The sequence below is a fragment of the Mus caroli genome, chromosome 12, assembly GCF_900094665.2.
Source record: "Mus caroli chromosome 12, CAROLI_EIJ_v1.1, whole genome shotgun sequence".
NCBI lineage: Eukaryota > Metazoa > Chordata > Mammalia > Rodentia > Muridae > Mus > Mus caroli.
This window is the reverse complement of record NC_034581.1, coordinates 93,289,669-93,302,853: the sequence shown is the minus strand read 5'-3', so window position 1 is coordinate 93,302,853 and position 13,185 is coordinate 93,289,669. Positions and strand designations below refer to the sequence as shown.

General features: G+C 48.6%; 1 protein-coding gene across 2 annotated transcripts in view; it reads left to right on the top strand.

Moving 5' to 3' along the window:
• The window catches only part of Ptpn21 (protein tyrosine phosphatase non-receptor type 21), a 59,263-nt gene that overhangs the window by 40,567 nt on the left and 5,511 nt on the right, over positions 1-13,185 (top strand). For both annotated transcript variants that reach the window (XM_021179067.2, XM_029484619.1), the window contains exons 11-15: positions 1,533-1,593; positions 2,201-2,285; positions 5,603-7,050; positions 11,397-11,534; positions 12,284-12,505. In XM_021179067.2, coding sequence (XP_021034726.1) covers positions 1,533-1,593; positions 2,201-2,285; positions 5,603-7,050; positions 11,397-11,534; positions 12,284-12,505 — 1,954 coding nt within the window. The remainder of the gene's footprint in view (positions 1-1,532; positions 1,594-2,200; positions 2,286-5,602; positions 7,051-11,396; positions 11,535-12,283; positions 12,506-13,185) is intronic.

The window sequence follows — 13,185 nt, the reverse complement described above, 5'->3', positions numbered from 1 at the left end:
AATGACTGCCTCTGTCCCTAGGCCCTGTGTCCTTTGATTCTGTACTTAACACTCTGAAGATGTGTGGTCTTGCCCAGGCTGGCCATCTGTGCAGATGTTGTTAGGCATTTGTTGGTAAGTGTGTTCTGTCAGCAGCTCCTTCTCCCACTTGTGAATATATGTTGGTTTTGGATTTTTTTTTTTTTTTTTTTTTTTTTTTTTTTTTTTTTTTTTTTGGTTTGTTTTGGTTTGGTTTTAGTTTGGGAAGAGCACTCTTTTGAGACAGGGTCTCTGTAGCCCTGGCTATCTGGGAAATAGTGCTGAAGACCAGTAGGCCTTGAATTCAGAAATCTGCCTGCCTCTACCTCCTGAGTGGTGGAACTAAGACGTGGGCCACCACCCTTGACTTTGATGATTTTAAAGCTCAGTTTATCTAGATAGAGAGCCAGTGATAGACTGAACACAGAGTCCCTTTAAACTGAGACTTGACTGTGGACAGTGACCAGAGGCAAACCCAGTATCAAAGTCATGAAGATCAGAGTCTTGTGCATACTTAAGGGGTACTCGAAAAAGACCCACATATGCCCTGCAAGCTTGGGCACTTGACGTGATGTTGCAAAGCTAGACGTACGTTTTGGAAAATAGACACAGCTGCACCATAGAGCCCTAAAGTCCACTGCCAGGAAAAGAAAGTAAATGACAAGAGACATGAGTTGTTCTCCGACAACCTGAATACTTCCCAGGTATGGGAAAGGGAATTGTTTAAAGAAATTGCCCAGTAAGTACATAGGAATCACTGGACATCCAAGAGTTTTCATTTTAAAGGTCTTATAAAAATATGCTGACATCTGGAGTGTAATGCAGATGCCATTATCAAAGTGCTAAGAATAATGCTAGTTTAGAAGAAAAGAGACTTCTTTCTGGCACATTTGCTGAGTCAGTGAGTTTATTTTGTTTACTTTGTGATGGCGGAGTTTTAGTAATGGTTCTTAGAGCGCTAACCTATGTCACAGAATGTGTTTGTAATCGGTTATGAATCCCTCAAGCTCTTGAGCCAGGAGCAGATGGTAAGTTAAAATGCCCTTGACAGAATTATGGGCATTCCCAACACTAGCAAGAATCTAATGCACCTTCATACCATACCTACTCACACTTAGTAAGGAACACAGATGCACAGAGTCTGTGCGCGTGTGTGTGCGTGTGCGTGTGTGTGTGCTTGTTTTGTTCTGGGAGGTGGTGGAGTCCTACACAGGAAGTGACAATGCTCTTCTCTGTAAATTATGGCATGTTTGTCCTTTTGTCATTTGCCTTAGAATATACCTGACTCTATCTTTTTGTTATTGTTGTTTTATGACAGTGTGTCACTCTGTCTGTATCCTAGCTAGCCTGTAGTTCAGATGTCACCCAGACTGGCCTTAGACTCCTGCACACCTTAGCCTCTTGCACACTGGAGTTACAGGTGTGAGCCACCACGCCTGCTCTCTTCCTGAGTCCAGTTTATTGTCATGGACTAGGAAGCATGTCCCCTGGCTCACGGTTGTCTTCTCCCACAGACAAACGCAGGCCGCCACGCTGAACTCAGTCAGGAGGGGCTCATCCTCCAGGATGTCTCTGGTAAGAAGGAACATGCTCGCCTCTCTCTCTCTCCTAGTGATATCACTCTCTTAGTTAAAATGGCTTTAGACACTATGTTGAGTTTGAACCGCAAGTGTGTGTTGATGTCTGATGATTTTTATCCAAAGAAATAGTGATTTCTGTAAGTTCAACTTAAGATTAACTGTACATATTTAAATATTAGATACAACGAAATATTATGAATTTTAACTGGTTAGCCAGACATCCTGAGTAGGTATTCAGTTTACTTGATGACTTTGTCTTACAGGGTTGAATACAGTACATAGGAGGTTTTTCTATCGTGAGTTTAGACAAGAAGGTTTGTATCCATTCCTTCTTGTTCGTAAGTTTCTGGATGCAGACTTTCTTGTGCTGTCTAGTACCTTGGTGTCAGTGCAAAGAGCTTGTTTTTGTCACATGGGAGACATTGAAAATGACAGATGTGTTAAGACCTCCTTCATCTTCATGGTTGTTCTCCACTGTCATACATTTAACTCCTGTAGAAGTCTTTTTAAAAAGTGAAGAAAAAGAGTCCAGCAAAGAATGACTTTACCTTTTTCACATGGGCAATGTGTTTTAACTCTATGTCCAACTTTCCATTTCTTAGCCTAAACCCCAGCCCTATGCGATGCCTCCCCCACCCCAGCTGCATTATAATGGACATTATACAGAGCCATTTGCTTCTTCCCAAGGTAAAGTACACTGAGTCTGCAAAGCTGTGCACAGTTATTGCTATGAATAACTCTGTGAAGACCTAGAGATCTCGAAGTCTGGATGGTTTCTTACTGCAGTTTTACCCCAAAATGTTGTCCCAACTACAGCCATCCTGGAATCACAGAAGAGGACATCTTATTTAGGCCAGGCTTCCCTTAAGTTCACGATTCTCCAGTCTTCATCTCCCAGGTGATGGGATTATAGCCATGTGCCACCTCTTCAGGCAACCAAAATTCCTTGGTCACAAAAGATATTCAGACCCGGTTTTTGTTTATCCCCCCCTGAGATGTCCTACTGTCGTGCTTTAAGTCCCTGCTACTGCAGTTGTGTGCCCAGCAACGCCATCATGCTGAACCCTGGCCACCTGTGTAGTTTGTTTGTAAACTGTATCTAACTGTACTGAGGACCAGAGAGGTAGATACAGACAGCAGTTCTTTATACAGAGCTTGGGATCTAATTGTACAAACAAGGCTCAGGACGTGATCACAGTGACCTTGCTAAGAGAGCATGTATTAGCATGCCATGTGTCATGTTGTGGGCACTTGAAGAGCTTTCTGGATCTAGCAGGATGGCTGGATTTCATCAGTTCCAGGCAGGTCTGAGACTCGCTTGGTCTGCTGCTCTGGCTGGTGAGTGCTGTGGCACAGAAGGAGAGGGGGCTGTTTAGAAGTGGGGACCATTGCCCATCATGTGGGGGCTGGGACCTGAAGGGGCACAAAGAACTGGTGGTGTTGGCTGCACTTGTTGTTGTGGCTTTCTCTGCCAGTTGAGGATGTCCCCACAGCAAGGAAGGCAATAGGGGAGCAGAGCTCTGGTGTGGATTTCAGTGTCCCCTGGGGCTGTCTCACTGCTGCCCTCTCCTCTGCACGTGGCCATCTGTACGTGCATGGTAGCCTCTCCAACCATGGGGACAAGGCTTCTGCCTCCCGTCTCCATGATCCTCATTCTCCTACCTTAGTCTATGAGGGTCCTGCCATTTTCCTCTCACCTTTCTCTTCCAGCTATGGTTTGGATTACTTTATCTTCCAGTTTGTCCTACACTGTGTCTGAGACTGATATCTCTGTGCTCTGGCCCTTGGTTCCCTCTCACTCCCTCTCAGGGGTTTCCATAAATCATCTTCCTGTCCTGTGCCTTTTTCTTTCCTGATGGGGCTTCCCCAGCAGCTCCTTCTCATAGAGTTTCTATAATGGTGACTCAGTTTCCCCTCCCCACCCTGTCGTCATTCCTGTGTTCTACCCATTCCCCATTTGCCATGGCCAGATGTGGGAACCCTGCATGGAGGCTCTCTAGCTAACGATAAACAGGCATTTAAGAACTGGTATCAGCTATCAGGGCTTGCTGGAAATTGAGTATTATATTTGAACTCATTGCTTAGAGGAAGTCTGTTTCCAGGGCCCTTTATTGTGATGAAGTCACTCACTTTCTTGGTTATGTGGATTCCAAGCTGCATGTAATTTCGGCCAGTCAGCTAGCCAGCCGTAACCTGTGACATCATACACTGTGTTCTCCATATCCCTTTCTCCACGTCCCCCGCTCCTGCTCCAACATAGGTCTTTTTCTTTCAGACCTCCCACTAGCAGCTCCGTCCCATGAGCTGTAGCTTCTGTCTTCACACTCCTCAACTCACCAGACACAAAGATCCCAGCTGAATCTGTGATGTGCTCCACCATCCCTCGCCTGTGTCTACACTCCCTTACCCTTCCTCCTCATCCCGCTTCCCACTGCTTTCTACTCTCTAGCTTGTTCTATTTGAGCAGAGCCTGTCTTTGCCCCTCCGATCTGCTACCCACACACCCTTACCCCAGCCACCCTGCAGTCCACAGGCCGCTGCTGTGCAGTCAGAACAGGCAGATTCTGCTGTGCTAAACTCTCAGTGGATTTACTTCTTGATCACAGTCCTTGTCTGCTGTGTGCTGTCAGGTGGGGCTCCATTCCATGTTAGCCTGATCGGGGGCTCAGACTGGAGGAGCCTTTGCCATTGTGGAGGACCCACTCGGGTGGCCAGGGCACTGCGAGATGGGAGGAGGAAGTCCTCTGAAAGTGCCTCTTAACTCTGCTCACTCAAGCCGGGCGTGGCGGCGCACGCCTTTAATCCCAGCACTCGGGAGGCAGAGGCAGGCGGATTTCTGAGTTCGAGGCCAGCCTGGTCTACAGAGTGAGTTCCAAGACAGCCAGGGCTACACAGAGAAACCCTGTCTTGAAAAACCAAAAAAAAAAAAAAAACCAAAAACACCTCTGCTCACTTTCTCCTTCCTGTGAGACACTCACATATGTGCTCAGCACTAAGGGATAAAGAGGTACAGTCCTGTGTGCTCTTAGAGATAGCGCCGTCAGTTTCACACTGGTCTAGGCAACATGGGTGAGGGATCTGTGACCAGAAAGGCACCTAGAGATCTAGCAATGGCTGAGAGCTCTGCAGACAGAGAAGCAGTGGGTGGGGAGAGATCTAGCAATGGCTGAGAGCTCTGCAGACAGAGAAGCAGTGGGTGGGGCAGGAGGAATGAAGAGGCTCTGGAGAGCTTTGTGTAGCAGAACAAAACGTGCCCAGTGGGTAGTCACGGAGCTTCAGCAGCACACAGCATTTCCAAGGGCTTTGACGGCTGACTTTGTATTTAGCTTTGGAAATAGTACTCAGAAAGCAGTTCAGGTGAGCTGTAGGTTGAGTGTCAGAAAGACAGCCTCCTCTAGTCCAGACAGGTATACTGGTGCTGGAGAGTGAGGAGCCCTGGATCCATGTCTTGCTCAACTGGAGGCTTGGTGGGGCAGCTGTCGTTATCTTAGCCTTATTCTTCTTGGCTTCCTGGCCTTTGGCGGTAACCTTTGGTTCTGACTACCAGTGACCCCTGTGTTGGGCAGGAAAGCTTTGTACCTGCTGTACCCCATGGTGCCCTTTTATGGTGGAATAATTTTCATTGAGGAAGACCGTATGCAAACAACCTAAACTTCCAGTTTAGGAAGTGTTTACAGAGACTTGCTATTTTCTCTAGCTTAGCATCTCAGGGTTGTACCCCCACCCAACTGGCTCCCTGCTGTCAACAAGTACCTCTTCCCTGAGTTCCACAATGCTCCAGAGTGCCTGTATCAATGTTGGACTCACTTTAAGCAGACAGACAGACCTACCCCATCCTGTAGGTGAGGAAGCTGAAACTCCCCGGGGTAACAGTGTGACTGAAGATGTGTCACTTTAGCAAGAACATTTACAAGCTCTCTCAGGGCCTGTCTCAGAATTTGGCTGGAATGATGGGTCCAACTTAATACATTTTCAGAATCTTTTAAAACCTTTTTCCTCCTCAGACAACATCTTTGTGCCCAACAAGAATGGATTCTACTGTCACTCCCAGACAAGCCTGGACAGAACTCAGATTGACCTCAGTGGTCGCATCCGCAACGGCAGCGTCTACAGTGCACACAGTACGAATTCCTTAAACACACCTCAGCCCTACCTGCAGCCCTCCCCCATGTCCTCCAACCCGAGTATCACTGGCAGTGATGTCATGAGACCCGACTACATCCCGTCCCACCGGCACAGTGCGCTCATTCCCCCGTCTTACCGCCCGACCCCTGACTATGAGACCGTGATGAAGCAGCTCAACAGAGGCATGGTGCACGCAGACCGGCACAGCCATTCGCTGAGGAACCTCAACATCGGCAGTTCCTACGCGTACAGCCGGCCCGACGCCTTGGTCTACAGCCAGCCCGAGATTCGGGAGCACCCACACCTCACCTCTCCCCAGTCAGCCCACTACCCCTTTAACCTGAACTACAGTTTCCACAGCCAGTCTCCGTATCCCTACCCTGCCGAGAGGCGGCCTGTGGTGGGCGCCGTGAGTGTGCCTGAGCTGACAAATGTGCAGCTGCAGGCCCAGGACTACCCAGCCCCAAACATTATGAGAACCCAGGTTTACCGGCCNCCCCCGCCGTATCCTTACCCAAGACCTGCCAACAGCACCCCAGACCTGTCCCGCCACCTCTACATCAGCAGCAGCAATCCGGATCTCATCACCAGGCGCGTCCATCACTCAGTGCAGACCTTCCAGGAGGACAGCTTGCCCGTGGCTCACTCTCTGCAGGAGGTCAGCGAGCCCCTCACAGCAGCGCGCCATGCCCACCTACAGAAGAGGAACAGTATTGAAATCGCAGGGCTCACACATGGATTCGAAGGCCTGAGGCTCAAGGAGAGGACGATGTCGGCCTCAGCAGCAGATGTGGCACCCCGGACCTTCTCAGCAGGCTCCCAGTCCAGCGTCTTCTCTGACAAAATGAAGCAGGAGGGGACTGAAGAGCAGGAGGGTGGCAGATACAGCCATAAGAAGTCCCTTTCTGATGCCACCATGCTGATTCATAGCAGTGAGGAGGACGAGGACTTGGAAGAGGACAGCAGCAGAGAACAGGCCATCTCAGTTGTGTCTGAGCCCCGCCTTACGGCCGCTTTCTCTCAGGAACAACAACAACTAAACTACCCCTGTGCTTCAGTGACTCCGATCACTGGGCCTCTGCATATTTTTGAGCCCAAGCCCCATGTCACAGAGCCTGAGAAGAGGGCGAAGGACATCAGCCCTGTCCACCTGGTTGTGGAGACCCATCGGCCCCGAAGAGATGGACTGCTGACCCCCTCCATGTCCGAGTCAGACCTCACGACCTCAGGGAGATACCGAGCTAGGAGGGACTCTGTCAAGAAAAGGCCAGTGTCAGACCTCCTCTCTGGGAAAAAGAGCACTGTGGAAGGACTTCCGCCACTAGGGGTAAGCGTCCTTGGGAGTAGAGGTGCCTCAGACTTCCAGTCCTCGATCTTCCCTCTGTCTCCTTCCCTGTGTACCAGTGGCTCTCGGGTTTTACCCTTTCCCTTAACTGTCAGTCCCTGCCCTAGCTCTGAGTTCTGCCTTATTTGGGGCATGTACGAGTTTATGTGGAAACTGTGAACTGATGGGGTGGTCATGGTTTTGCTAGAGGTAGGTTGGATGCAGAGAGAAGGCCTATGGAAGGGGGTGGGAGGAGTCCCTGAGCCATCTTAGTAGTGTGTTGAGAAAGAGGGGAACGGTTCAGTACCCCAGCCAAGATTGCTTTGCTAGCCACCCATTAAAATACCACGGGGTGACAAGGCAACCCAGAACTGCATCTGTTCAGATTTTTCAAGTGATGTCTCAGAGCGGCATTTGGGACTCTGTCCTTATGTAGTTGTTAAGGTTTGAGACCAGGTCCAGCTTGACTATCTCAGCCATGGCCACTGTGGGCTGTGCTGACTCTGCACCCAGGAAGTACATCTCTTTAAAGGGATGAGTGAGTGAACTGGGTGTTCAGGAGGAGCCCTGTGGACACGGTGGCTCTCCTACTCAGTGTAATGAGCACAGGGAAGCACTGCCTACGCGTTGCAAACAAAATGCAGGAGGCCAGTGCTGCTTTCTGTAGCTGCCTTTCAGAACATTTACCACATGCAAAGATTTCAGTTACAATGAGCCCATTGTTAGAGCCTATTTCGCAGATAAAGACGCTGACTCGGAAATATTAAGTAGCGTTTCCAAGGTTATACAACTAGTGAGTGACTGACCTGGAATTTTCATCTTACCTATATCACTTTCTTCTCAGTATTCAATGTCTGGGTGTGTTCTATGTAAGATTTTAGTGAGTAGTGGTTTCCCTCTGAAACCTGGCTACTCTGCACTGAATCTTTGTTGAGTTCTCAGCCTTTGACTAAGCTTTTGTGGATCTGTTTGTAAGTGTGTCCGCTCATAGTCACCAGGTTGCATTGCTCAGGCATGCAGCTCTGTATGGCCTTCACTTCCTTGTACCATGTTCTGCATTGGGACCAAGTCAAAGTGATGTGTGCATTCATTTGACCTCCGTATCCTGGCAGCCAAGGTTCTCCTCCTCCATCTCCTGTTAGGATGGACCCAAAGCCTGAGGAGCCCTCACAGGTGTACTTCTGGACTAGTGTATGAGGGCCTCAGAGAGAGGCAGCCTCCTGGTAGGCCTGACTCACGGTTTCATAGTGCTTACTAAATAAAGGTCAGTGCCCACAAGAGAAGCTTAAGAAAGGACACAGACTTAAGGGCATCTTGATTAGCTAAAGGATACATTTTAAGTTTAGGTTTGTTTTTTTCCCTGAGTGTACAAAGGCCAGTGCTCAGGAGGAGCATGGTGGAGAGTGCAAGCCGAGCAGTATTAGGCGGGAGGCAGTACGGGGATTTCCACAGTCACTACCTGAGTCCCCAAACAGCGGGAGCAGGGCCTTCCACAACAGTGCAGAGAGAATTGCTCACTGTTTCTATGTAGACCACAAGTACTCCCAGTGACACTTGCGCTGTGCATAGTCCCTCTGATTTTCCAACCCCCTCCAGCTCCTGTGAGCTCTCTGAGGTAACACAGCCTCCCATTGTCCTGTGAGCTCTCTGAGGTAACACAGCCTCCCATTACCCTCTGCAGCTGGTCATCGAATTCGATGACTCAGGGTGAGAGAAATCTAGCAGGTTTTGAATGGAGTCTGGCAGGCTCAGCTTAGAGTGGGGGCTTTAACAAGTTGCTTCTCTTAAAATACAAATTTTCTCTTTCAGTTTTTAAGACTTTTTACTAAAGTTGTTTAATTGGACCATCTTTTGGCCCCTTCCTTTTTGCACAGGGATTTTACCTGTTCGAGGATATCCGAGGAGACTGTGGTCAAGAGGAAACATACAGGCCCTTACAGTGAACAGCCTGGGCCTGAGTCTAGGCCTTCTGTGCATTATAGGTCACCAGTGGACAGGACCCTTCATGGTCATACCTCCGCTCTGCTCTTCCACCTCCAGAGCCCCAATCCTTTATCAAAGAGGCAGACTCTTTAGCCTCTCCTTTGTAAAGGAGGTGACCTCTGGGACTAAAATAAACCTTTAAAACATGGAAAGTGCTTAGTCAGTACTAACTCATGACTGATGCTGCGCCACAGGTTCACCCCTCTGCTAAAGCCTTTGCCCCCTTCATGGTGGCATTATATGATCATGCCACTGTGCAGCACACAAGAACTCTAAAGCCAGGCCAAGTGAAGCAGAGGAGCAGACTAGGAGGGAACCAATCCCCCCACCCATGGGCTCCACCCCCAGGGACGAGATGGCTATCTCCGAGGCAGACTGGTTTGGGTGCTCCAGCGTCTGCATACAGATTGGCCTCGATGCATCCTTTATGCAATGTGGTTCTCACCTAAGAAGCCCTGCAGATTTTGCATTGAAACCCACAGGCCTGCTAAGGGATGATCCCAGCTAGTCTTGAAACACCCTCATCTGACTTGATGGTGTGGGGTGTTTAGATTTTAGACGGAGAATCACCAGAGCCAGCTAATACTGGCCAGCAGCAGCACCTGAGAGGTTTTGGGAATCTTGTGAGACAGATGACTCCCTGGGGCAGTTGGGAAGTGGCTGTGACGAGTGTCACTGAAGACAGGACCTTTCCTCTTGGCAGTCGGTTGTTAAACCGTACAGCACGCTACTCATTTTTGCAAACTATGCTGTGCCCTTTCTGCTTTCTCCCTTTCTACTTTTCTGTTTAGGTAAAGGTGACTTACCTGGGCGATGTTAGGTAATTTCACACTGGGTTTTAACCCAGGGTTCTGTCCATTCTAAGTCTGAACTGCATTCCGTGGGAAGCTCATAAGCCACATGAACTGTGAAGTTAAAAAAATAGCCTAGGGGCTGGAGAGATGGCTCACTGGGTAAGACTGCTTGCTGTGTAATCAAATCCCTAGTACCCATGTGATAGCTAGCCATGGTTGTGGGTGCATTGTGTGTGGAGATAGGTGGATCCCAATAGATTTCTGTGTAGTCAGACTGGATCCACTGAGAAAGACCTTGTCTCAAGGAGTAAGGTGGAGAACATCAGAGGAGGTACTTCTAGCCTCTGCTTATATCCGCCAGGGGAGATCCTTCTAGCCGCTGCTTATATCCGCAGGGATGCAGACATGTTCTCCAGTTACAGAAATTGTACAGCATGTTCTCCCTCACCAAAATGCCTTTTTTCTCTCTGTGCTTTTGATCCTGGGTGTCAAGGCATTTTCAGGCTAATAGAGCGATTTGTTTGAATACTGGGACTCTTTGTAACTCTACAGAATGTCTGCGGAGACTGGTCCTCAGGTTTGCCTGCCACAGAGGGGAGAGTCATGAGGCTGGAGAATTTTGGGAAAGCTGGCCCCTGCGGGCACCCTGCTTTCATAGGAGGACAGCGTTCCTCTGTTGTGTCCCTTCCACTCTGGCTCTCTGATAGAGATCTCAGCTGTGTTTATATTTCTTGGTTTAGAAAAGTGGTTGCTTTGAGCGGCCCGGGTCACATGGTTCTTCAAGGCTGTAGAATGGAAGATTTGAAACCAATTTACATTCTTTCTTCTTTTTATTTTCTTTCAGAAAGATTTAAATTTTTGTTTGTTTATTTTAAAGATAGTAGAGGCCGCTGGGTGGTGGTGCTGCTGCACACACCTTTAATCCCACCACTAGGGCCAGAGGCTGAGGCAGGCACATCACTGAGTTTGAGGTCAGCCAAGTTGGTCTACAGAGTGACTTTCAGTACAGGCAGTGTAACTCAGAGAAACCCTGACTCAAGAAAAACCAAAAACCAAAAAAAAAAAAAAAAAAAAAAAAATGGTGGTATGTACATTTTATCCCAGCACCCAGGAGGCGGAGACCAAGTGAGTTTGGGATCAGGCTGGTATGTATAGTTTTCCAGGCCAGCCAAGGCTGCATAGTGAGACCAGTAACAAAATAAGAAAAAGGTCATTACAACCCACTGATGCCTGGTCTGTTTCGGGTGGACTCCCGCTGAGTTTTGGTGCCATGTGTCGAGGTTGGGTAGTTCTGTAGGAATGCTGCCTGCCTGCAGCCTCACCTGTCATTGCAACAGAGTCTTGTAGCCAATTGGAGTCAAGGCCTTCTATCTGAAGGCCTTATCAGAGCCCTGGCCTTGAAAGGAATGTCTTCTTCCTAAAGCTGTTTGGGCAGCCGGGCTAGGAGTGGAATCTCTCCTCCGGTTGATTGAGCAGGGCAAGCTCTGCCTGGCTTTCCTCTGCGGCCCCTTGACATTTTCCTGAAAGGTGTCTGGGTACATATTTTATGTGTGTGTAAATATTTTCTTACAGGGAATGAAAAAGACTCGAGCAGATGCAAAAAAAATTGGTCCCCTCAAGCTGGCAGCCCTCAATGGACTCTCCCTGTCCCGGCTGCCCCTGCCTGATGAAGGAAAAGAAGTGTCCACCAGAGCGACAAATGATGAGAGGGTGAGTATGGGGGGAGGGGGCACATGGGGCTGGGCTTGCTGCAACTCCAAGGGGCCCTCGTGCAATTTTGGCGAATGTTCTTTCTAAGACAGTGTCAGAGTTACACATGAGTGTTAGGGAGTGTCATTATCTGGGTCACAGCTGGAGTGAGTGAGCTGGAGTGAGCGAGCGTGTGACTCTGACGCCATAAGTAATTCTAGGCTCTGAAAGGTCCTGATTGTTTTATTTCCTCAGAGTAAGAATATGTGTATAAGGTACATAGGAAAGAAGGCAGACATCTTATTGAAAATTCATGTTTTAAATTAAAACTAAATATACTAAATTTAAAAAATTCTTTGTGAGGTTTCATTTTAAATTAAACAGGTGTTCACTTCCTATGGCTGCACCCACAGGTGGCTCTCGGGGCTGCTGCCGCCTCCAGTGTCTTACAGGCACTTGTTAGAAGTCAGAGTACACGCTTACTGACTCTGGACTGGATTCTCCTCGTCTAGGAGAACTCAGCTTCTTACAGATTACCAAACCGACCACAGGTTTGGACCTCAAGTTAGCAGCCTGCCGTAGGCCAGCATTCAACTTCAAACTGACTTCTGCATTCTACATCTTGCCAGCAACATCGTGGCTTTTGTTCTAATTTTTGTGACTTATAAAAATTTTGGTTTGGTTTCATGTATAATTTTTGCATTAAAAACGCTAGCCCTTGAAGAAGAAAGCAAGATGTGGTGTGTGTGACCCTGCGCCCTTTTTCATAGTGCAAGGTTCTGGAGCAGCGGTTAGAGCAAGGCATGGTCTTCACCGAATATGAGAGGATCCTTAAGAAGCGGCTGGTTGATGGCGAGTGCTCGACAGCCCGGCTCCCTGAAAACGCGGAGAGAAATCGATTCCAAGATGTGCTCCCCTACGATGACGCGAGAGTCGAGTTGGTGCCAACCAAGGAGAACAACACCGGCTACATCAACGCGTCACACATTAAGGTGAGAACAACATCCCAGCTAATGAGCGGCACTGCAGTCGTGGGTGGGGGGTGGGGGGGCGGCTAACATGTAGGGACAGTAAGATTTACACTGGGTGTCTATTATGCAAACATCCCGTTTTGAGTCATTCCAGCCAGCCACGCCCACTCTCTCTATGTGATAGCTTTTCCCTGCCCACATTGTTGCCTGGACTCCGAGCATTTCATTTGTCTTGAATCTGAAGACTCATTTTGGGCCACTAGTTTCTCCAGCCCCGTAGCCGTGTGCATTGCATGTAACAGACGTACAAGGTTAGCGTCTCATGACCTCCCTTTTCCCAGCGCTGGTGACCAAAGCCAGGTCTTTGTGCCTGGCAGACCCTGGAGTGCCAAGCTGTATCCCAGCCCTGTGCCCTGGGACTCTGGAGGACACTCACACAAGTGTTTGCTTATGGCGATGCCCCCTGTTCTTTGTTCCTCCTGGTCTTCTGGTATCACTGTGTTCTGTAAAAGCCCAGAACAGTCTGATGCTAGTCTGCTGGGTGATGTTACAGTTGCTAAGTGGGAGGCAGCAGCACAGAGCACTCAGCTCATGCCAGCCAGCTGGGATTCTCTCTTGTGGAGAGGAGAACTCTTTTTTTTTTTTTTTTTTTTTTTTAATTAGGTATTTTCCTCATTTACATTTCCAATGCTATCCAAAAA